Genomic DNA, 26,034 nt, shown 5'->3' on the forward strand with positions numbered 1-26,034 from the left:
ACCAAAAACTCATCTTCTTTAATTGATATAAGGGTATATTCAGTTTACCTGTTTCTTCTTCAGTGAGGTTTAGTAATTTTATTTTGCAAAAGTTGTTCACTTTATCTATACTGGTTAACTTCAATTTGTTCATAATAGTCCCTTAATATGCTTTTATTTTCTGTGACTTTATAGAGGTATCTTTAATTCGTGTCTTCATTCTTTTTACATATATGTATAGCTAAAAGTTTTCAATTTTATTGATCTTCCAAAAAAAACAGACTTTGATTTCATTGATTTTTTTTCATGGTTTTCTATTTTCTCTTTAATTGAATTCTGCTTTTTATAATTTCCATTTCTCTATTTTGAGTTTAACCTGCTCTTTTTTCTTTCTACATTCTTAAGGTAGAAACAGATTATTTAAGACCTTACTTATTTTCCAAAATATGCATTTAGTGCTATATATTTCCCTGCTGCATTTCCTTTGGCTGTGTCTCACACATTTTGATGTACTGTATTTTTATTTTCATTTAGTTTAAATTTTTTTCTAATTATCTTTTTGCTTTCTTTTTTCTTGGGGGGTGGGAGCAGCTACAGCAGTGTTTATTTATTTATGTAACATCTTTATTGGAGTATAATTGTTTTACTTTGTTGTGTTAGTTGCTGCTGTATAACAAAGTGAGTCAGCTATACGTATACATGTATCCCCATATCCCCTCCTGTGTCTCCCTCCCACCCTCCCTATCCCACCCCTCTAGGTGGTCACAAAGCACTGAGCTGATCTCCCTGTACTATGTGGCTGCTTCCCACTAGCTATCTGTTTTACATTTGGTAGTGTATATATGTCAATGCCACTCTCTCACTTCATCCCAGCTTAACATTCCCCCTCATTGTCTCCTCAAATCCATTCTCTACATCTGCATTTTTATTCCTGTCCTGCCCCTAGGTTCTTCAGAACCATTTTCTTCTTTTTCTAGATTCCATGTATATGCGTTAGCATACAGTATTTGTTTTCTCTTTCTGACTTACTTCACTCTGTATGACAGACTCTACGTCCATCCACCTCACTACAAATAACTCAATTTTGTTTCTTTTTATGGCTGAGTAATATTCCATTGTATATATGTGCCACATCTTCTTTATCCATTCATCTGTTGATGGACATTTAGGTTGCTTCCATGTCCTGGCTATTGTGAATAGTGCTGCAATGAGCATTGTGGTACATGACTCTTTTTGAATTATGGTTTTTTCAGGGTATATGCCCAGTAGTGGGATTGCTGGGTCGTATGGTAGTTCTATTTTTAGTTTTTTAAGGAACCTCCATTACTGTTCTCCATAGTGGCTGTATCAATTTACATTCCTACCAACAGTGCAAGAGTGTTCCCTTTTCTCCACAACCTCTCCAGCATTTATTGTCTGTAGATTTTTTGATGATGGCCATTCTGACTGGTGTGAGGTGATACCTCATTGTAGTTTTGATTTGCATTTCTCTAGTGATTAGTGATGTTGAGCATGCTTTCACATGTTTGTTGGCAATCTGTATATCTTCTTTGGAGAAATGTCTATTTAGGTCTTCTGCCCATTTTTGGATTGGGTTTTTTTTTTTTTTGGTATTGAACTGCATGAGCTGCTTGTATATTTTGGAGATTAATCCCTGTCAGTTGCTTTGTTTGCAAATATTTTCTCCCATTCTGAGGGTTGTCTTTTCATCTTGTTTATGGTTTCCTTTGCTATGCAAAAGCTTTTAAGTTTTGTTAGGTCCCATTTGTTTACTTTTGTTTTTATTTCCCTTTCTCTAGGAGGAGGGTCAAAAAGGATCTTGCTGTGGTTTATGTCATAGAGTGTTCTGCCTATGTTTTCCTCTAACAGTTTTATGGTGTCTGGCCTTACATTTAGGTCTTTAATCCATTTTGAGTTTATTTTGGTGTATGGTGTTAGGGAGTGTTCTAATTTCATTCTTTTACATGTAGCTGTCCACTTTCCCCAACACCACTTATTAAAGGGGCTGTCTTTTCTCCATTGTATATCCTTGCCTCCTTTATCAAAGGTAAGGTGACCATATGTGTGTGGGTTTATCTCTGGGCTTTCTATCCTGTTCCATTGATCTATATTTCTGTTTTTGTGCAAGTACCATACTGTCTTGATTACTCTAGCTTTGTATTATAGTCTGAAGTCAGGAAGCCTGATTCCTCCAGCCCTGTTTTTCTTTCTCAAGGTTGCTTTGGCTATTCGGGGTCTGCTGTGTTTCCATACAAATTGTAAAATTTTTTGTTCTACTTCTGTGAAAAATCCTATTAGTAGTTTGATAGGGATTGTGTTGAATCTGTAGATTGGTTTGGGTAGTAGAGTTATTTTCACAATGTTGATTCTTCCAATCCAAGAACATATCTCTCCATCTGTTTGTATCATCTTTGATTTCTTTCATTAGTGTCTTATACTTTTCTGCATATAGGTCTTTTGTCTCCTTAGGTAGGTTTATTCCTAGGTATTTTATTCTTTTTGTTACAATAGTAAATGGGAGGGTTTCCTTAGTTTCTCTTCCAGATTTTTCTTCATTAGTGTATAGGAATGCCATAGATTTCTGTGCATTAATTTTGTATCCTGCTACTTTACCAAATTCATTGATTAGCTCTAGTAGCTTTCTGGTAGCATCTTTAGGATCCTCTATGTATACTATCATGTCATCTGCAAATAGTGGCAGTTTTACTTCTTCTTTTCCGATTTGGATTCCTTTTATTTCTTTTTCTTCTCTCATTGCTGTGGCTAAAACTTCCAAAACTATGTTGAATAATAGTGGTAAGAGTAGGCAACCTTGTCTTGTTCCTGATCTTAGTGGAAATGGTTTCAGTTTTTCACCATTGGGAACAATGTTGGCTGTGGGTTTGTCATATATGGCCTTTATTATGTTGAGGTAAGTTCCCTCTATGCTCACTTTCTGGAGAATTTTTATCATACATGAGTGGTGAATTTTGTTGAAAGCTTATTCTGTATCAATTGAGATGATCCTATGGTTTTTATCCTTCAGTTTGTTAATATGGTGTATCACATTGATTGATTTGCATACCTTGAAGAATCCTTGCATTCCTGGGATAGACCCCACTTGATCATGGTGTATGATCCTTTTAATGTGCTGCTGGATTGTGTTTGCTAGTATTTTGTTGAGGATTTTTGCATCTATGTTCATCAGTGATATTGGCCTGTAGTTTTCTTCATTTGTGAAATCTTTGTCTGGTTTTGGTATCAGGGTGATGGTGGCCTCATTGAATGAGTTTGGGAATGTTCTCCCTCTGCTATATTTTGGAAGAGTTTGAGAAGGATAGGTGTTAGCTCTCCTCTAAATGTTTGACAGAATTCGCATGTGAATCCATCTGGTCCTGGACTTTTGTTTGTTGAAAGATTTTTAATCACAGTTCCAATTTCAGTGCTTGTGATTGGTCTGTTTATATTTTCTATTTCCTCCTGGTTCAGTCTTGGAAGGTTGTGCTTTTCTAAGAATTTGTCCCTTTCTTCCAGGTTGTTCATTTTATTGTCATATAGTAGCTTGTAGTAGTCTCTCATGATCATTTGTATTTCTGCAGTGTCAGCTGTTACTTCTCCTTTTTGATATCTAATTCTATTGATTTGAGTCTTCTCCCTTTTTCTCTTGATGAGTCTGGCTAATGGTTTATCAATTTTGTTTATCTTCTCAAAGAACCAGCTTTTAGTTTTATTGATCTTTGCTATCATTTCCTTCATTTCTTTTTCATTTATTTCTGATCTGATCTTTATGATTTCTTTCCTTCTTCTAACTTTGGGGCTCTTTTGGTTCTTCTTTCTTTGATTGCTTTAGCTGTAACGTTAGGTTGTTTATTTGAGATGTTTCTTGTTTCTTGAGGTAGGATTGTATTGCTATAAACTTCCCTCTAGAACTGCTTTTGCTGCATCCCATAGGTTTTGGGCCATTGTGTTTTCATTGTCATTTGTTTCTAGGTATTTTTTATTTCCCCTTTGATTTCTTCAGTGATCTCTTGGGGATTTAGTAGTGTATTTTTTAGCCTCTATGTGTTTGTATTTTTTACAGATTTTTTCCTGTAATTGATATCTAGTCTCATAGCATTGTGGTTGGAAAAGATACTTGATACCATTTCAATTTTCTTAAATATACCACGGCTTGATTTGTGACCCAAGATATGATCTATCCTGGAGAATCTTCCATGAGAACTTGAGAAGAAAGTGTATTCTGTTGTTTTTGGATGGAATGTCCTATAAATATCAATTAAGTCCATCTTGTTTAATGTGTCATTTAAAGCTTGTGTTTCCTTATTTATTTTCATTTTGGATGATCTGTCCATTGGTGAAAGTGGGGTGTTAAAGTCCCCTACTATTTTTCTGTTATTGTCAGTTTCCCCTTTTATGGCTATTAGCATTTGCATTATGTATTGAGGTGCTCCTATGTTGGGTGCATAAATATTCACAATTCTTATATCTTCTTCTTGGATTTATCCCTTGATCATTATGTAGTGGCCTTCTTTGTCTCTTGTAAAAGTCTTTATTTTAAAGTCTATTTTGTCTGATATGAGAATTGCTATTCCAGCTTTCTTTTGATTTCCATTTGCATAGAATTTTTTTTTCCATCCCCTCACTTTCAGTCTGTATGTGTCCCTAGGTCTGAAGTGGGTCTCTTGTAGACAGAGATATATATGGGTCTTGTTTTTGTATCCATTCAGCCAGTCTATGTCTTTTAATTGGAGCATTTAATTCATTTACATTTAAGGTAGTTATTGATATGTGTGTTCCTATTACCATTTTCTTAATTGTTTTGGGTTTGTTATTGTAGGTATTTTCCTTCTCTTGTGTTTCCTGCCTAGAGAAGTTCCTTTGGCATTTGTTGTAAAGCTGGTTTGGTGGTGCTGAATTCTCTTAGCTTTTGCTTGTCTGCAAAGGTTTTAATTTCACCATCAAATGTGAATGAGATCCTTGCTGGGTAATCTTGGTTGTAGTTTTTTCCCTTTCATCACTTTAAATATGTCCTGCCACTCCCTTCTGGCCTGCAGTGTTTCTGCTGAAAGATCAGCTGTTAACCTTATGGACATTGCCTTGTATGTTATTTGTTGCTTTTCCCTTGCTGCTTTCACTATTTTTTCTTTGTATTTAACTTTGGATAGTTTGATTAATATATGTCTTGGCATATTTCTCCTTGGATTTATCCTGTATGGGACTCTCTGTGCTTCTTGGACTTGAATGACTTTTTCCTTTCGCATATTAGGGCAGTTTTCAACTATAATGTCTTCAAATATTTTCGCAGTCCCTTTCTTTTTCTCTTCTTCTTCTGGGACCCCTGTAATTTGAATGTTGGTGTGTTTAATGTTGTCCCAGAAGTCTCTGAGACTGTCCTCAATTCTTTTCATTCTTTTTTCTTTATTCTGCTCTGCAGTAGTTATTTCCACTATTTTATCTTCCCAGTCACTTATCTGTTCTTCTGCCTCAGTTATTCTGCTATTGATTCCTTCTTGAGAATTTTTAATTTCATGTATTGTGTTGTTCATCATTGTCTGTTTGCTCCTTATTTCTTCTAAGCCCTTGTTAAACATTTCTTGTATTTTCTCCATTCTATTTCCATGATTTTAGATCATCTTTACTATCATTATTCTGAATTCTTTTTCAGGTAGACTGCCTATTTACTCTTCATTTGTTTCGTGTGGTGGGTTTTTACCTTTCTCCTTCATCTGCTGCATATTTCTCTGTCTTCTCATTTTGCTTAACTTGCTGTGTTTGGGGTCTCCTTTTCACAGGCTGCAGTTCGTAGTTCCCCTTTTTTTTGGTGTCTGCCCCCAGTGGGTATGGTTGGTTCAGTGGGTTGTGTAGGCTTCCTGGTGGAGAAGACTTGTACCTCTGTTCTGGTGGATGAGGCTGGATCTTTTCTTTCTGGTGGGCAGGATTGCATACAGTGGTGTGTTTTGGGGTGTCTGTGAACTTAGTATGATTTTAGGCAGCCTCTCTGCTAATGCATGGTGTTTTGTCCTTGCTAGTTGTTTGGCTTGGGATGCCCATCACTGGAGCTTGCTGGTCGTTGAGTGGAGCTGGGTCTTAGCATTGAGGCAGAGATCTCTGGTAGAGCTCTCAGCGATTGATATTATGTGGGGCCAGGAGGTCTCTGGTGGACCAGTGCCCTAAATTCGGGTCTCCCTCTCAGAGGCTCTGGCCTTTCACCCAGCCGGAGCACCAAGACCCTGTCAGCCACACAGCTCAGAAAAACAGGGAGAAAAAAAGAAAGAAAGAGAAGAAAATAGAATAAACTTATTAAAATAAAAAATTTAAGAAATATATTATTAAAATTAAAAAGTAATTAAAAAAAGTAGAGAGCCACCAAACCAATAAGCAAATCCACCAATGATAACAAGTAGAAAAACTAAACTAAGATAACCGTATAAATCAGAAACTAGTCAGTTGCATACAGCAAACCCCAAGTCTACAGTTGCTCCCAATGTCCACCACCTCAATTTTGGGATTTTGTCTATTCAGGTGTTCCACAGATGCAGGGTACATCAAGTTTATTGTGGAGATTTAATCCACTGCTTCTGAGGCTGCATGGAGAAATTTCCCTTTCTCTTCTTTGTTCGCACAGCTCCTGGGGTTCAGCTTTGGGTTTGGCCCCGCCTCTGCATGTAGGTCACCCTCTGGCGTCTGTTCTTTGCCCAGATAGGATGGGGTTAAAGGAGCAGCTGATTAGGGGGCTCTGGCTCACTCAGGCCGGTGGGAGGGAGGGGTATGGAAAGCGGGGTGAGCCTGTGGTGTCAGAGGCTGGCATGATGTTGCAACAGCCTGAGGCGTGCCGTGTGTTCTCCCGGGGAATTTGTCCCTGGATTACGGGACCCTGGCAGTGACAGGCTGCACAGGCTCCCAGGAGGGAAGGTGTGGATAGTGACCTGTGCTTGCACACAGGATTCTTGGTGGCTGCAGCAGTAACCTTAGCATTTCATGCCGGTCTCTGTGTCAGCGTTGATAGCCGCGGCTCACGCCTGTCTCTCGAGCTCATTTAGGCGCTGCTCTGAATCTCCTGTCCTTGCGCACCCCAAGACAATGGTCTCTTGCCTTTTAGGCATGTCCGGACTTAATCCCTGAGTCCCTCCTGGCTAGCTGTGGCACACTAGCCCCCGTCAGGCTGTGTTCACGCAGTGAACCCCAGTCCTCTCCCTGTGGTCTGACCTCCAAAGCCCGAGCCTCAGCTCCCAGCCCCTACCCGCCCCAGCGGGCAAGCAGACAAGCCTCTCAGGCTGGTGAGTGCTCGTCGGCACTGAACCTCTATGCTGGAATCTCTACGCTTTGCCCTCTGCACCCCTGTTGCTGCACTCTCCTCCGTGGCTCCAAAGCTTCCCCCACTACTCACCCCCTGTCTCCACCAGTGAAGGGGCTTCCTAGTGTGTGGAAACTTTTCCTTCTTCACAGCTCCCTCCCAGAGTGCAGGTCCCATCCCTCTTCTTTTGTCTCTGTTTTTTCTTTTGCCCTACTAAGGTATGTGGTGAGTTCCTTGCCTTTTGGGAAGTCAGGTCTTCTGCCAGCGTTCAGTAGGTGTTCTGTAGGAGTTGTTCCACATGTAGATGTATTTCTGATGTATTTGTGGGGAGGAAGATGATCTCCACATCTTACTCCTCTGCCATCTTGACGGTCCTCTACCTTGGTTTCTTATTTGACACATAGACTACATAAAGTTTTTTTGTTTGTTTCCAAATATTTGAGGTTTTACAGATATTTTTCTGTTATTGATTTCTAATTTAATTAAATTTGGACAGAGAACATACTTTGAATGATTAAATTTTTTCTAACTTTATTGAGACTTGTTTTATAGCCCAGGATACGATCTATTTTGGTAAGTGTTCAACCTGCTCTCAAATAAAATATATATTCTGCTATGTTTTTATGCATTGTTCTATAAATGTCAATTAGATCAAGTTGGTTGGTACTATTGTTCAAATCTTATATGTATATATTGATTTCCTATCTACTTGTATCCATTAATGAGAGAAGGGTTTTGACATCACTAAGGAGTTGAAGATTTGTTTATTTCTCTAGTAACTTTTATTTTATGCCTTTGAAGATCTCTTATTAGATGCATAAAACTTTAGCATTGTAGTCTTCTTGATAAATTTACCCCTTTACCACCATAAAGTGACTCTGATTATTGCATCTTCAACAAATTTGGATAATTTTTTGCTATTATATTTTTCAAATATTTTTCTGTCCCTTCCTCTCTTTTAGATACTCCAAGAACAAATATATTAGGCTGCATGAGTTGTTTTATAGCTCAGTGGTATTCTGTTCATTTTTCTTCTACTATTTTTTCACAGTGTTTTCATAGAGTTTACTAAACTCTTCTTATGTTGTGTCTAATCTGCTATTAATCCCATCCAATGTATTTCTCAATTCTAGAATTTTGTTTCGTTTTATTTTGGTTTCTTTTTTCAGAATATAACAGTGGCTAATATGGTCACATTTTCACCCTGGCTAAAAGAGTCTATAGATGCATGGGTAATCCACTCAAATACAAGTTTTAAAGTAGTAAACACATTTTGTCCAGTGGCTAGTTAGGCAGATTATGAAAGTTATCCAATGTAATATGGTTTTGCATGGGCAATATATTTGTGCTAACCCAGTTTTCTCTTTTGAAAAACTCTATGGTAGTAAGCTGTATACCATAGTAGTTAAAAGAGCATGGGCTGGAATTAAAATACCTAGATCTGAATTCTGGCTCTCCAAGTAACCTCAGTACTTTAATTTTTTATCACTGAATTGTGAACATTAAATGAGATAATATGTTTAGCTGTTCGGTTAGTTCCTCATACATAGTAAATTTTAAAGAAATGACTGGATTTTTTCTCATATACTTTAATATAATGCAGTGAGCAAAAACTGATTTAGGAAATTAATTGATATTTGGATATGGCTTGTTGTGCCTGAGTTTTGTCATATTTCCAAGCATACATTATAAAATATAGATTATAAACTTTGAGTTTATTACTAGTGGATGAAATGTGCATCTTCATCTTATCATGAAATATATCTTTAAAATATTTTATATTTTTAATTGATATATAACATTATATTATTTTCAGGTATACAACATAATGATTCAGTATTTGTATATATTACAAAATGATCACCAAGGTAAATCTGCTTAGTACCTGACACCATACATAGTTACAAGTTTTTCTTTCTTGTGATGAGGACTTTTAAGATCTACTCTCTTAGCAATTTTAAAATATGCAGTACAGTATTATTAACTGTAGTCACCATGCTGTACATTACATCCCCATGGCTTACTTATTTTGTAACTGGATGTTTGTACCTTTTGACCTCCGTCACCCATTTTGCCCACGCTCTGCTCCCCACCTCTGAAAACCACCAGTCTATTCTGTGTATCTATGAGCTTTGTTTTGTTTTGTTTCGGATTCCACATATAAGTAAAATTATATAGTATTTGTCTTTCTCTGTCTAACTTATTTCACTTAACATAATGTGCTCCAGGTCCATTCATGTTGTCAGAAATGGCAAAATTTCATTCTTTCTTATGGCTGAAATATATGTATATTTTCTTTATCCCTTCATCTTTTGATGGACCCTTAGGTTGTAAATAATGCTGCAATGAATATGGGGGTTGCATATATCTTTTTGAGTTAGTGTTTTCATTTTCTTCAGATAAGTACCCAGAAGTGGAACTGCTGGATCATATGGCATGTTTTTTTTTTAATTTTTTGAGAAATCTCCATACTGTTTTCATAGTGGCTGTACCAATTTACATTCCTGTCAACAGTGCCCAAGGGTTCCCTTTTCTCCACATCCTTAGCAACACTTGCTATTTCCTGTCTTTCTGATAATTGCCATTTTAACAGGTGTGAAGTGATATCCCATTATGGTTTTGACTTGCATTTCCCTGATGATTAGTGATGCTGAGCATCTTTTCATGTATCTATTGTCCATCTGTATGTCTTCTTTAAAAACATGTCTTTTCAGATCTTATGCTCATTTTTTTAATCAAATTGCTTTTTCTTTTGTGTTGTGTAAGTTCTTATGTATATTTTGGAGATTAACCCCTTATCAGATATATGATTTGCAAGTATTTTCTCCTATTCAGTAGATTGCCTTTTTATTTTGTTGATGGTTTTCTTTCCTGTTCAGAAGCTTAGTTTGATGCAGTCCCACTTGTTTATTTTTGCTTTTGTTGTCTTTGTTTTTGGTGTCAGATCCAAAAATCATTACCAAGACTGATGTCAAGGAGCTTACCACCTATGTTTCCTTCTAAGGATTTCATGGTTTCAGGTATTATGTTCAACTCTTTAATCCATTTTGAGTTAATATTTGTGTATGGTGTGAGATAGTAGTCCAGTTTCATTCTTTTACATATGGCTGCCCAATTTTCCCAAACTATTTATTGAAGAAACTGTCCTATCCCCCTGTGTATTCTTGGCTCCTTTGTTGTATATTAATTGACCATATACATGTGGATTTATTTCTGGAATCTGTGTACTGGTCCATTGAGCTATGTGTCTGTTTTTATGTCAGTAGATACTGTTTTGATTAATACAGCTTTGTAATATAGTTTGAAATCAGGGAGCGTGATGCTTCCATCTTTGTTCTTCTTTCTCAAGGTTATTTTGACTATTCAGGGTCTTTTGTGTTTCCTTACATATTTTAGGATTGTTTGTTCTGCTTCTGTGAAAAATGCCATTGCAATTTTGATAGAGATTGCATTCAATCTGTAGATTGCTTTGGGTGGTATGGACATTTTAAACAATATTCACTCTTCCATTCCATGAGCAGAGAATATCTTTCCATTTTTTTGTGTCTTCCTCAATTCCTTTCATTAATGTCTTATACAGTATACCTCGTTTTATTGTGCTTTACTTTGTTGTGCTTTGCAGATATTGTGTTTTTTACATATTAAAGATTTGTGGAAAGTTGGTCAGTGCTGTTTTTCCAACAGCATATACTTACTTCTTGCCTTTTGTCACTTTTGGTAATTCTTGCAACATTTCAAACTTTATATTGCTATTATATTTGTTATGGTGATCTGTGATCTTTGATGTTACTGTTGCAAAAAGATTATGACTCACTAATCAATCACCTTACTGGAGAGCTCAGATGATGATTAGAATTTTTAGCAATAAAGCATTTTAGTTAAGGTATGTACATTTTTTAGATATTATGCTATTGTGCACTTAATAGGCTACAATTTTCTGTAAGCATAACTTTAATATGCACTGGGAAACCAAAAAAAAATTGTGTGATTTGCTTTATTGTGATATTCACTTTACTGCAGTGGTCTGGAACTGAACCCACAATATCTCTGAGGTATGCCTGTGGTTTTCAGTTTACAGATTTATCATCTCCTTGATTAATATTATTCCTAGGTATTTTATTCTTTTTGATGCAATAGTAAATGTGATTGTTTTCTTAATTTCTCTATTTAATAGTTTGTTATTAGTATATAGAAACACAATACGTTTTTGTATATTGGTTTTGTATCCTGCAACTTTACTGAATTTGCTTATTAAGTCTAACAGGTTTTTTTTGGTGGAATCTTCAGAGTTTCTATATCTAATATCTTGCCATCTGCAAATAGTGAGAGTTTCAATTTTTCCTTTCTAATGTGTATGCCTCTATTTTTTTTTCTCACCTAAGTGCCCTGACTAGGACTTTCAATACTATGTTGAATAAAATTGGTGAGAATTGGCATCATTATTTTGTTCCTGATCTTAGAGAAAAAACTTTCAGCTTTTCACCATTGAGTATGTTAGCTGTGGGCTTGTCATGTATGGCCTTTATTATGTTGAGGTATGTTCCTTCTGTATCCACTTTGTTGAGAGTTTTTATTATAAATTGATGTTGAATTTTGTCAAGTGATGTTTTTGCATCTATTGAGATGATCATATGATTTTTTTCTTCATTTTGTTAATGTGGCATATCACATTGACTTGCAGATGTTGAACCATCCTTGCATCCCTAGAATGAGTTCCATTTAATTATGGTGTATGATCTTTTAATGTATTGTTTTGTTTTTAAACATTTAATTTTATATTGGACAATAGTCAATTAACAATGTTGTGATAGTTTCAGGTGCACAGCAAAGCATCTCAGCCATAGATAAACATGTATCCATTCTCCCCCAAATTCCCCTCCCATCCAGGCTGCACATAACATTGAGCAGAGTGCTATACCATAGATCCTTGTTGGTTATCCATTTTAAATATAGCAGTGTGTACATTAATGTATTGTTGAATTTTGTTTGCTGATGTTTTGTTGAGGATTTTTGAATCTACATTCATCAGGGATATTGGCCTATAATTTTCTTTTCTTGTGGTGTCCTTGTCTGGTTCTCATATTAGAGTAATGCTGGCCTTGTAAAATGAGTTTGGAAGTGTTCCTTCCTCTTCTGTTTTTTGGTTTGAGAAGGATTCATATTCTTATTTGAATATTTGGCATAATTTTCCAGTGAAGCTGTCTGGTCCTGGACTTTTGTTTTTTGGGAGGTTTTTGATTAGTAATCAATCACCTTACTAGTAATTAGTCTATTCACATTTTCTATTTTTCATGATTCCGTGTTACAAGTTTCCATTGCTTCTAGTTTATCCAATTTGTTGGTGTATAATTGTTCATGTTAGTCTTACAATCCTTTGTATTTCTGTGGTGTTAGTTGTAATGTCTCCTCTTTCGTTTCTGATTTTATTTATTTGAACTTTCTCTCTTTTTTTTTCTCAGTGAGTATAGCTAAAGGTTTCTCAATTTTGTTTATCTTTTCAAAGAACCAACTCTTATTTTCATTGATCTTTTCTATTATCTTTTTAATCCCTATTTCGTTTATCAATATTTCTGCTTTGACCCTTGTTATTTCCTTCCTTCTACTAACTTTGAGTTCGTTTGTTCTTCTTCTAGTTTCTCAAGGTGTAAAGTTAGGTTGTATGTTTTTGTTTCTTGAGTTAAGTATTTATTGCCATGAACTTCCCTCTTACAAGTGCTTTTGCTGCATTCCATAATCTTTGGTGTGTTGTATTTCCATTTTCATTTATCTCAAGGTATTTTTTAATTTCTCTTTTGATTTCTCCATTGACCCATTGGTTTTTCCATTCACTAGTGTGTTTTTTAATCTCCAAATATTTTTGAATTTTCCATTTTTCTTGTTATTGATTTTTAATTTCATACCATCATGCTCAGAAAAGATGTGTGATATGATTTCCATATTCTTAAATTTATTAGGACTTGTTTTGTGGTGTAACATATGATCTATCCTGGAGAATGTTTCGTGTGCACTTGAGATTTTTCCACTCTCGTTGTTGGGAACACCAAGTCTTCCTGGACCCATGTTGGGTTAGGGATTGTTCCACCTGCTCCTTTCAAGTGATTCTTTTCTAGTCCTCAGGTAGTTTCCTTATACACAAGGAGACCCTCTGAAGATTTCCACAACTCCTTCTATGTGAAGATCTCCTCTCGTTAGTACTCTGTCCTGTGGACTCTAGCTGACTTGGCCTTTCTAAAATCCCAACTTTGTCTCCTCAACTTAGAGAGATTGAGTGTTTCCAGTGTTCCCCTTTTTGTGCCATGGTGTGGAAGCTCATTCAGTATGTTCTGATACTCAGTTGGGCACTCTGAGCTGGTGATATACATTTGGGAGTTATTGGTATATATAGCCAGTGAAGACCTGGAAGTAAAATACCTCAGGAAGGAGTTACAGAGGGAAAAGAGAAAAATCCTAAGCTAGAACCCTAAGGAGCAACAAAATATATGTGGAGAGTTAAGTGATAATTCTTCTAAAGTGATTTTCAAAGCAAAGCCCTTAAGTACTTAGAGTTTAGAGTTTCTGATACTGTTCCAGAGTATGGCCATTACTTAGGAGTTGATAAGTCATTAGCTAAGATTACTTTGGATCTTCTGGGTATCCTGTTTTCTGGGCACATATCTAGGCACTCAGGATAGGAACACATCTAGAATCATAGGAAAGTCCTACAGACTCAGGAATGCCTTGTGTCCACAGCTTAGAGTCAAATGTCCAATCTTCATTTCTACACTAATGGACCACCATGAGAATTTGTGAACCAAAAACTAATAATAATAATAAAATAACCATAGCTAAGTAGAAAAGGAAGTCAAAAAAAAAAAAAAAGAAAAATTTGGATCTAGAAAACAGATCTAGAGACTTGAGATTTTGAGACCTAGATTAAATCCCTGGACTGTCTCCAACCAACTGGTTGGGTCACCTTGGACAGCTCAGTAACTAAACGTCTTTGACTTAGTTTGCACATTTTTCACATGGAAGACAATTGTACCGGAACTTCCAGCTTTGTGGGCATTAAAATCTACATACATAAAAGTGGTTATTTTTTAGACTTTGCCATGATCTTGTTCAAAAAAACTAGTCATGGTAAATAAATGAAAAAGAATATGAATAATTTTAATTTATGGTTAATTTTTGCATATTTACATTTTGCCTCTAGGTAAAAATTCCTTTTAAGAGCTTGTCAAATGTTATATAAGCCCCAAGTTGGAAACATAATACTTCTAATTTTAAAATTTAATATTCTTTCCTCATTTAGAGGTTATAAACCTCTTTTCTGTATTGAGATAAAATGTATTTGATAAGGATATGGTATTCAAATATTTTCAAAGTTAGCATAATTAGATTTATTTCTTGACCAAGCAAATAATTCTTTTCAAAGTAGTTTCAGTGTAAAGTACAGTAAAAAGAACTGATTGACTGATACTAATAATAGCATTTTAAATATTGTTTTCTTTTAATAGGTTGAGTCATCAGTGAAGTTTAGGTTGTAATCATGTTTATGGGTTCTCTAAAACTTTGCTTCCCTTGATTCAATTCAATACAAACAGAAAAGTGTGTTTCAAATCAATTCCTGAATGATCTGAAATGATCTGTTAAGGATTTGAAAATGAATAAATCTCTTAGTAACCTGGAGTTTGGTCTCATTTACGAGACTCTTATGCTGTCATTTGAACAGAATCTTTCACTTTTGATGAGTTGGAAAATAAATGAGACTAAAGAAATTAGTGGTATGATCTCTTATTGTTATAGTACATTGTTTCAAGGAGACATTTGAAAATGAATATCAGAGTCAGAATTTCTCTTATTTGACAAACTAAAATGAAAATAATAAATGAAAATAAAATGAAAATAGTTCAATTGTTCATTTTAATAGAAGTTGATAATATAGAATTAAATCAATAGAAGCGAATAGAAATTTGTGAGGGTTATTACATCAAAGTACTTCAATAGCACACATATTAACTAGAATTCTTATTTACTGTTTTATCATAAAAATCAGAATAGAGGGAAAGGAATCAATGTTGTTATAGAGGAAGCATTTAGTATTAACTTCAGTAGGATTCATTCATTGAGTACCCACTATGTATCTGACATGGTGTATTCATGCTGCTCTCTCTAGGAGTCTTTCTGAGAAAATATTTAATTATATTGTCCTAGGTTAGAGGCTCTTCTGGACTGGATTAATTGAATATCATTACATTATTTCAAATCTCTCTAAAAGCTTTTTGTTTGTTTCTATTTATAATTTATATAGAGAAATGGATAAAATGGGGGAAATGTTTAATCTTTTTTTTTTCTGTTGTAAAATGAATGGCTTTGAAGGAAAGTTTTGTGAGTAAAGGAGATAATGATTTTTCATGCAATGAAATACTATACAACTTAAAACTATGCTTTAAAAGAATATTTAATATATTAAAACATGATTACGTGCAAAAAGTAGAATGTAAAACTATATATAGCATGCTATAAATATTATCAGATTGTTATATAGGTAGATGTAATATAGGAAAGAACCAGAAGAAAATGTTAATGGCAGTTATGTCTGAGTGGGAATCTGGGTGATTTATTTTCTTTTTCATACTATATATTTTCTCAAAATAGTTAATAGCAGACATTTTCTGATTATACAAGTAATGAGTATCATTAAATAAATAAAAAGTAAAGGGCAGAAGACAGTTCATTCCAAAATTTAAAAAATTTTTGTTTAAATAATTGTTTAAGCCCCTACAAAGAAAATAAATCACAAGATTTACATTTAGATTAATAGGGTATATTTATCATGATCCCTTTAATGTTTGAAAATAAACTACTACAGGCAGGTGAATTTGAAGGATGAACATGTATTCAGCAGCATTTAGTAGAGATGACACTTTGATACGTCAAAGTGTGGCACCTGGACCAGGAGCATCAGCATATCCTGGGAACTTGTTATAAATGCACACTTTTGGGCCCCACCCCAGACCAGGGGATTTAGATGCATGCTTAAGTTTGAGAAATGCTGCTTTAGAGTTTTGGATTCTGAGACTGATATAGAACCATTTCTGAATTTTATCCTAGGAAACTTCCATCTCACATTTCTTTTCTCCCTTTTTGTCTTATTTCTTCCTCTCCTTCTCTGTCTCTGTCTCTCAGCCTCTCTCTTACACATAATTGCATTTTTTGTTGTATGTTTTTTGTTTATTCATATCTTTACCTTGTTTCCCCGAAATATTTGAGACAGCTTACAGAGATGCATATACTACGATATACTAACAACAGCAAACACTCATTTAGTGCTATTTATTTTTCAGGTACTGTTCTAAGTAATTTACATAAAGTATCTCATTTAAGTTAATTTTTAATAACAGCCCCATAAAGGCAGTTGTTGTTATTATTACTATGATGCCCATTTTACAGACAAGGAATCTAAAGCATGAAGACTAAATAACTTGCCCAAGTGCATACAACCAGTAAGTGGCAGAGTCCAGGCAATCTTGTTCCAAAGTCTGAGCCTTCAACTAGTTTACTGTGCTGCTTCTTAAAGATAAAATTAGTGAAGAATTGGGGATGAATGCCAAGTAAAGGAGCAAGATTGCATAACCTATTCTGCAGAGTTTTACAGAGTTGGTAAGCATGGCCCATGAATTGCCTCTAGCTCCCACAAAGAGTGAAAAAGAATGAGCTATAAGATTTACAATCACCAAAGTGTGGAAATAAACCCATTTTCAGGAAGGTCACTGAGAGAAATACCTCTAGTTGCTCTCCATCCTGAGAAATATTCATTGTGATTTTCATTTCATTCATTCACTCTGTATTTGTTTATACAATAACTATCTGTTGAGCACCTTCTGTTTGTTAGGCTCTTTGCTCGTTGCTTGTGGATGGAAAGAATAAAACAATCCAGGCCTTAGAGAAACCCAGAGCCTGTTAAAGAACAATGGTGTATCTCCCTTGGGCTTTCCCCCACTTCCTCTCTGAGTGTGCCAGTAGTAGAAGAGCATAATGACAGGCAAGAATGGACTTGGAATAGGTTCTACTATGAGAGAAGACCTGAGGGAGGATGAGAAAACACTAAAAGGGAACAACCATTTGATCTGTAGTGCCTGGTCACAGAGACAACATTATTTCCCGACTACGTCTTTCTCTGTAATCTGTAACCTGAGGCTGCCCCTGGACAAACTGGACTTTAGGAGGTTCCTTGATTCTTTGGAGACTATGTGGCTACAGGGATGAAGGGCAGGAGGGTGGTAAGAGGAGACAAAGCCAGCTGGTTTTAACAAAGCTCTGAAATTTGTGTGTGTGTGTGTGTGTGTGTGTGTGTGTGTGCATACACATGTGCACGCATGTCTGTGTATGTATGTATCCCATCACTAAGAAAGTGCTTCTGGCTGCCTGGTCAAAGGTCACCCTTACACCTTCTGAAAATAGTTCCTAGAAGCTGCACAAAGACTTAAAAATTCTTCTTTCTCCTCTCCTCCCCATCCAGATTTACCTAATAAATTGAAAGCAGGCAAAACTATTTGTCCCAGTGGTCATGGCTTTGCCTAGTTAACGTGACCTTATCTTATGCCACCTTTGACCGTGAACCCCTGGAGATAGGGATGTCTTGAATTCCAACACTTGGGCCTAAAGATAAGGACGTGATTTTCTTTGACCACCTAGAACTTGAGCTTGTGTTTCTAAGTGAAAACCATATCAAGAGTGTGAATGTTGGTTAAGATTTTATTCAGTGTTTTGAAATGAATGATGTTGCCTAATGACCCATGATGCTGGGATCTGATAGATTTAATTTTCTGATCAAAGTGCAGAATTCATACTGACCACAAGGGCATCTTTCCTGAAGTCATCACGCCATAAATATCTTAGAGCAAGATGAGATGGGAAAAGCAAGAAGATACAGAGTTTGAATGCAGTTTGCATAGAGTTTGGAAAATGGTGGTAATAACAGGGGACAGAGAATAATTATTGAGCCACCCTGTGTTTCATTTTTAACTTGCAATAATGGGTCTTGTAGTGATCTTTTCTGGACTACTTTTGATTAGAAAGAAGATGAGCAAATTCGTCTGGAAATCTTGGTGCAGCACCTAAATTATTTAATAGATTCTAACATATTTGGCAGGGATTTGAAAGCTGTGTTGAGGAATAAGCATAAAGGTCTTAGGCATTTCACCCAGAGAGCAGCCCTTCTCTGGCAGTGACAAAACTAATTATTCCCCAAAGGGTTTTACCTGGAACTTTGAAAAGCTGCCACATCTTGAGTTTCCTAAGCAAAAGCTGCTTTACTTACTTTTCTTTTTCTTCTTTCTCTCTTGCAGTCCCAGCAGAAGTGCATCGTGATCTTTGCACTGGTGTGCTGCTTTGCCATTCTCGTTGCATTGATATTTTCAGCCGTGGACATCATGGGAGAGGATGAGGATGGGCTCTCAGAAAAAAATTGTCAAAATAAATGTCGGTAAGAGGTAACAAACAAAAATTTAAAAATTCTCTTTTAGGGAGTGGGTGAGAAAGTCAAAGAGGGTCCTGGAGAGTGGAGAGAAAAATATCACAAACACACATGGTCACCCAAGTGCCCACTGGGTTAAACCGAGACATGACTCACTGTCCACTGATGCTCTTACTTTTATTTAGACCAAGGGAATAAAAATGAGTAATGATTTAATTCACTTTACAATTTGGGCATATTCTGTACAAAGGAGTGGTTGACAGAATGAAATTTTGTAACAATCTGCATCCTGGACACGTCTGTGTATGAGGTTTTGATTTGTTCCATAATGAGCTTGGCACAAATGAAGGCCCCAATGGACAAAGGACACCGTGCTAGTTGTTATTTCAATTAGAAGTTAAACGCACATCTCAGGAAAAATTCCCACTTAAAATTAGGGATTAAATAAATAAGCATGTCTATGAGAAGACACAGGTCTCCTCAGTCTGTCCCAATTTAGCACAAAGTTTAGTTTTAATCCAGAAATTACGACAACTTTACCATTATATTTCTGTATTTTTTTCTCTTCAAGTACATTAAATAACATTTCCCTAGGGTCACTTCTGACTGCAGAGCAGTCACAGCGTGGTTTTATCCACATAAATCTCTTCATCCAACTCTTCCCTGAGCCCTACTTTATTTTTTGAGGTTGCTAGGAGAATGTAGAAAAGTACCAAGAGGGGGCAGAGAAGTAAGAGGCTTATTTTTATGTGCATGTTGCTGCAAAGCCGAAGTGAGGCCATAAAATTACAATGGTTATTATAAATTAGAGCTTATAATGAATTTTAAATGTTATTTTTCCCTTTGGAAAGCATTAGTCAAAGTGCCCCTCTTTTCTAGCTTAAAAGATCAACCACAGCCTCGTAATGTATACGTGAGTTTTTATCCTGGATATTTTGCCTTGAGGGTTGAATGTCTGACAGAAAAAAAAAAAATCTGGAAAAGACAATTGAAATTTTGTTTTTTTTAACCCATGATACATTATAGTTTAATTACCAGGCAACAGTATTATACAGAACAAAGAATACAAGAGAGAAATCAGTATACATCTTAGATTTATTCCTTCATGTTAGATAGGTGTTCCTAAATATGTTTGTTTCCCAGACTGAATTTGGGAGAAAAATTATATTGGGATTATAAGGAAAGCAGTAGGAAAACAGCAGGTCGTCATCGTCTTCCTCCTGATCACTCCATCTGCATCAATACCTTGTGCTAATCCTGTTACCTGACAAACGTAAACATTCTGTGGGCAAGGGGCCAGTGACTCATACTTCCTCAGTGGAGTGCCTCTGCCCCCCCTCTCACCCCACCTGTAATGAAGACTGCTGAGTACTTTAAATGGCAAACCCCAGAACCTAGAAAGTAACTTTGTAAAGGTCAAACTATGATGACTTCCTTAAGACAAAATACCCAGGGCCTTTTAACAAACATTGCCAGACATTGGTAGTTTTCAACAAAAAAGTTGGGAGCCTCCGAATTATGCCTCTTTTCATTTGGGGGAAGCTATAATTTAATCTAATTTTGATTTTTTAACTCATGCAACTGGAATTTCGGTCTGGTTATTTCTTCTGTCTCAGTCAATAACTAAATCCTGATGACCCAACATTGCTTCTCCCTCCATCTAGAACATATTCTCCCAATTACCAACTATGCTCCTGCTTCCTTTCCCCTGAGTAGTTGGAATCACTACCCTGATTACTTTGTTGCACCCCTACATGCAACTGTCTTTTCCAGAACTTGCAGCCCCTCCAGATCTTCCTCTCTTCTACAGTCTCTTCCCCTATGTCTTGCATTTCTGTTCTCCTACATTCTCAGCCTTGTAATAGGCACTTTTGTATATCTACCCAGGTGGCATCTGGCTTCCTCCTAACATCCTGAGAAGCTTCTGCTTTTTCTCCTCTCTCCAAAGCACAGGGTGGAGGCAGGGCAACTGCAATTCCTTACACCCCAATCCAGTCCCAGTATCCAGTGGGACAGTCCATTGCCCCACCATCTTCCCTCAGTCATTCTCATTTTAATTTGATGAACTTTTCTTACATCAGCCACTGTCTCCTTATCACTATAGGCAACGTTACCTTCTACCAGGACTCTCTCTCTCCTTCTTTTGTGCCTGGCTAATAGATCTTCCAGCCACCAGTCCCATCCCTTGCCACTGTCCTTAGTAACTGTAAAATTTACTTCCAGTACCCTAGCCTTACTGTTTTTAACCACCTCAGGTCAATAAATTTAATGTCCACTTTGCCTTTGCACCTGCTAGCAAACTACTCCACCTCCCAGGTAGCCTAATGTAGTGAAAGACCATGGACTTTGAAATTTGAAAGATCTGGATTCAAATCTATATTCTACCACTTACTGACTCTGTAAACTTGGGCAAGATATTAACATAATTATGTCATTCATCACCTTTTTGCAGAACAACAAAGGACTGAACAAGGAGTTACACCGTAGTTCATGAGACAAACATGGTGATTCTCTGTGGTCGAAAGTGCAGTGGGAAAGTCAGAGGAGGTTTGGGGGAGTGGCCTGACAGAGTGGAAAGAGGAAACCTGGCCTTGGACGCCACTCCACTCCTGATAAGTTATGAAAACTATTTTAGTTTTATTTCCCTTAAAAATGGTGTATTAAAGAAAAATCTCTCTCACAGGGTTTTATGAGGCTTCAGTAAGTCATATAAACCCATAACCAAGCTGCAGGAAACTAACAAGCAATATATAAATGTCAGTCCTCTCCCTGTCCCTTCCTAAGAGTGCAGAATCCCCCTTCTCTATTCACAGTTAGCTTCCTATTCCCCCCATTATGGCACTCATCCTGAATCTACTCTTTATCTTGATTTTAGTTAGTCTTTGGTTCTGTGGAGGTAAACAAAGAGAACAAACATATGAGAATGAGCGAAGTAAACATGAAAACAGATGCTATTTATTCAGAGCTTGCTATGGCGAGTCAGTTCGCCTCAGTCATTTGTGTTTCAGCAGAGACTCAGAGGCAGGCAGAGGAGGGGGCAAGCTTCATAGTGGTGTGGCCTGACTGGAGGCCGTTGGCCTGGGGGAGCTGGAGGTGGGCTAACTAGAAGCAGGCATCCTACGTGATGGGTTAGGGGTACATATTTGGCTTTCTCTGGTTGGTCCTAAATTGGAAGTAGGGACAAAAATTAGGGGAGCTGGCAGTTATTAAGTTATGGCCATTTTCGTTTCAGAAGTTATTGTTTAGCCTCCTGGATTATTACTAGAGATAGCAATCCTACTTCCTATAATTCTGACTTACAGCAGGCTGGGCTGGTTATTGTAGATAAGAAGTTGGTTTCCTGGGCAGGTTGCTGCAGGCTGTGACTCAGAGTTCTACTTTATATATATATATATATATATATATATATATATATATATATATGGACTGGCCATTACTGATTTGCATATATATATATATGCAAATCAGTATATATATATACTGATTATATATGTATGGACTGGCCATTACTTATTTGCATATTCAGTCTCCCAGTTCCCTAAACCTCCTCCTATACTATCAGCCCCTTCTGTTGTAATTTTATTTTTATCCATTTGCTAGGCCATGACCAGTGTGTCTGCGATACTTCCTGTAGCATGATGTAGTCTTACTTGCCTCCTTGGATCTTGTGTCTCAACCATGCTGCCAGTTCTTAAACTGGTTGACTCCTAGTTCCACCCATCCTTGTCCTCAGGGCAGACTTAACCATTGCTCCAATCCCCCAGCAGCCTGCAGAGAGTGAGTTCCGTGTCCTTCAGTCCTAGGTTCCTCCAGGCAGGAATGCCCCCAGTAAAATAAGTGACATCATCTGGAGATGCACCCACTGAGTATGCTGGAGCTGATACAGACCAGAAGGCAAAACTGCCAATCTGCAGGAGCTCTAGCATGCCAGTCTCAACTTAGTCCTTCTATACAAAGTTCCAGTCCTCCTCTCATGACCTTTTCCCGTCATAACCTTTCTAGATTCTGTCTACCCTCAAGGTGGCACTGAGGAGGTCACATGATGCTCAGCTTCCAATTACCATTTACTTCACTCACATAGTTTTCTCTTTATGTTCTTCTCCTTATGGTGTCATTATCATAAAGTGCGCTGCTTGCTCAGTGCAACCTTTGCTGAGATCTAACTACCTTGTAATTAAGCTCCTTCTGTGTTTGTAGCTCTCCTCACTCCTGAAAGTTGAAAGAATACAAGACATTCTGCAGTCTGTCAGTGGCTTCACACTGTTTTGACAGCCTCTTTCCAAGGTCTCCTCATCCAGTGCACTCTTTTCTAAATATATTACTTGAATTCATTTTATCTCTACTAACTAGCCTAGATACCTTTCTGTCCTCTGAAAGTTTCCCACTCCAAATCATACTGCCCCCTCAGTGTTTTCCCAACTTTTATATGTCTTTCTAAAAAAAATGTATCTCCTTATAAATAATGTCCTATTTGTGATTTATTTTTTCCTGACTTCTTATTTTATTTCTCTTCCTCTTTTTATTACTTAGCTTCTGTAATACTGTACTAATAGTAGAATAATGATACCCTTGATTATAGTTTTCCATACAAATCAATAAAATAACTGCTCTAAACTTATCTTCCAAAGTGCCTTTCAACCAACCTCAGTTGTTATGCCCAGAAGCAAGATCTTTTGACCTCAGTAAGTGACTTTGACCTATTTCTCTGTCTCTTTGTACTGAATTTATGTGTACTTTCCCTCATTTCCCAGTGTGTTTTTAATTGCTGATTCAGTCTCTATAAATATAAACCTCCACGTCACTTGATTACCTGAGGGAGTGAAAGGCAAAATTTCTAGTTTTCACTAAGAAATTATATTTCAGTGGCCTCTGGGGCAACACCAGAGAGTCAAGAATGGCTTCAGCTGCCAGTTTAGATTGTATACATCCTGTGTTTTTGCTATTTTATGATTCACGAGTGTGCCTAATTATTATTTTGCACCATTCCTGCAAGAGGTAACCATGCACTGTGAAGTCTCCCACGTGTCACATCCTCAGGGACCAGTGGAGATGCTGGAACTTACCTCCCAGTTCTGCTCACACGCAGAACACCTGCTCACCTTGGAACTCTCACCCATTCAGATGACAGGCCTCCATTTTTCATTTTACAGCTACATCTATCTCTCCTCTCCTGGAGAAATCCTACCTCAGTTGTTTTGGATTGTTACTGCCCTATTTATTAGAGAGATCATTAGACACTTACTAGAAGAGGGACTTTTCTCTACCACACCTCCTGGATAAATTCACACAGAACGAGTTTGCACCCTGCTCCTCCTCCATCTCAGACCCAATTCCCATAACATGGTAACTAACTTCTGTAAACCCTCATTAAACAAGCTGAGTAAACATAGAATTTTGGGTGGGCTGTCATTGACTTCTAAACATATTGATGGACGCTTGCCACCTATTCTATCCAGATAATTACAGCAGCCCTTGTTCCTGTACTTCCTCCCACTTGCCTGTCATCCTTCTAAATCAGTTCTGTGTCTGGGTGACTACGGCCCTGGTTGGGCTCACTCTTGCCCACAAATCTGCCTATCCATTTTAGCCTGTGCCCATTGGGTCTGAAGCATGAAGGGGAGGGACCAACTCGGTCTACGTATATAATCCCCACTATTCCTGAACCCAGTAATTTCCTTTCACCCTAATGTGAATGGACTTGGGTCTGTTTAAAATGTGACATGTGTAATATTTTAGGCTGGGTAATTAATGTATAAGTTGCCATAGTGGTTCTCTAATAAGGGGTGGCCTAGACCACCAAGGTTTGGCTACAGAAAGAATAGTAAGGGCCGTAATAGGGCATCCCTTCACACACACACACTTTATGTATATTTTCTAAATTTTATAATTTCTCTATTACAAAGCTGACTTCTCCATTTTATGTTTTTCACATCTTTGTCTTCTGAATTTCTTCCTCTGATCCATTATTTACTTACTTAAAATAATACACTATATCCATAGCTATATCTGTATTTCTATTAATAACTCAGTTGCAGCTCCAGTATAGGACATACATCATTTGTATCATCAATATGTAACATTTCCAGAAGATAGTATTGAGAGACCTCTTAATGCACTGACAATCACCTCCTAGTATTTTGTACTTTCTCATTTAGTATCATGACCTTAGAGCTATCTTAACAGACACAACTTGCTCCAATAGACTTTAGTCATTGTTTTCCCTTTTAATGCCCCAATTTTTATTCTTGGCTAGTAGGAGCTGTCTTTTGTACATGTGCAATGTCTTTTGGACATGATTCCAGATATCTCTGAGAGCAGCCTTGCTTTCTGGCAGCAAGAAGCTGTTCTAGTCCCATTTTGAATTTTCTGGCTCTGAGACATGGTACTGTCTACTCTCTAATGAGCCCTGGTTCCTTTCATGGAGGATTCTATTAAATATCAAAACCCAAGCTTAAGGGTTTCATTAGATTGTCCCCCAAGGGTATTGGTGATAGATAACAATGACACCAGAGGAAAAGCTTTTTAAATTGCTTTTGTGACTGAGCAATATTCCTTCATCCTCTTTCCTTTCCTTCCTTTCATATTATAGGAATAAGAAAATGGACTGTAAGAGCCAAATTTCCTGGGTTTGAATTTGGCTGTATCACTTAGGAGAATTGCAATTTTGGGCAAGTTTCTCAGTTTTACTATACCACATTTTCTTCAGCTATATAATGAAGACAGTTATTATGTCCTACTTGAAAGGTTTCTGTAAGGACTAAATATGTTAATACAAGTACCTTTCATATCTGTCATATAATAAATGCACAATAAATGTTGACTGTTCTTTTTTAAATTTTAGTTTTTTTTGAAGTATAGTTGATTTACAACGTTGTGTTAGTTTCAGGTGTACAGCAAAGTGAATCTGTTATACATATACATATATCCACTCTTTTTTAGATTCTTTTCCCATATAGGCCATAACAGTATTTTTTTTTGACTGTTCTTTTTATTAAGGAACATAAGTTCATTGCAGGTGTTTGCAGTCCCTTTTTAAGTTCCATTTAACTTTTCTCCAAAATAAGGAAGTTTTTCATCCATTTTTTATCCTCTCCTTAAACTACAAGTTTTTTCCTTTATTTATATTCACTTTGATCTACCATGGTTTATATTGACAAGCCCAACTGTGTTTTTAAATTAGTGTTGCTCCCAAATTTAGGAGACTTGGTTTTTGGCTTCATATTTGACATCTGAGCACTTTTCTGACTGTCTAAAGAGAAAGAGAAACATTTGTCTACACCCCCACCCCCAAGGAAACATGAAAGAATTTAAAAGCCTAGAGCACCTG

The 26,034-nt window shown here is 36.8% G+C and overlaps 1 protein-coding gene across 5 annotated transcripts in view; it reads left to right on the plus strand.

The window, feature by feature from the left end:
• PLD5 (phospholipase D family member 5) overlaps positions 1-26,034 on the plus strand; it is a 463,257-nt gene that overhangs the window by 177,377 nt on the left and 259,846 nt on the right. For 3 of the 5 annotated variants that reach the window (XM_082470425.1, XM_082470424.1, XM_082470426.1), the window contains exon 2: positions 18,580-18,716. In XM_082470425.1, the coding sequence (XP_082326551.1) occupies positions 18,580-18,716 (137 nt within the window). Of the gene's footprint in view, positions 1-18,579; positions 18,724-26,034 lie in introns of all 5 variants that reach the window. The other 2 variants (XM_082470427.1, XM_082470428.1) reach the window with 1 other exon arrangement.

Source organism: Balaenoptera physalus (genome assembly GCF_965194825.1).
Source record: "Balaenoptera physalus genome assembly, chromosome: 1".
Taxonomy (NCBI): Eukaryota; Metazoa; Chordata; class Mammalia; order Artiodactyla; family Balaenopteridae; genus Balaenoptera; species Balaenoptera physalus.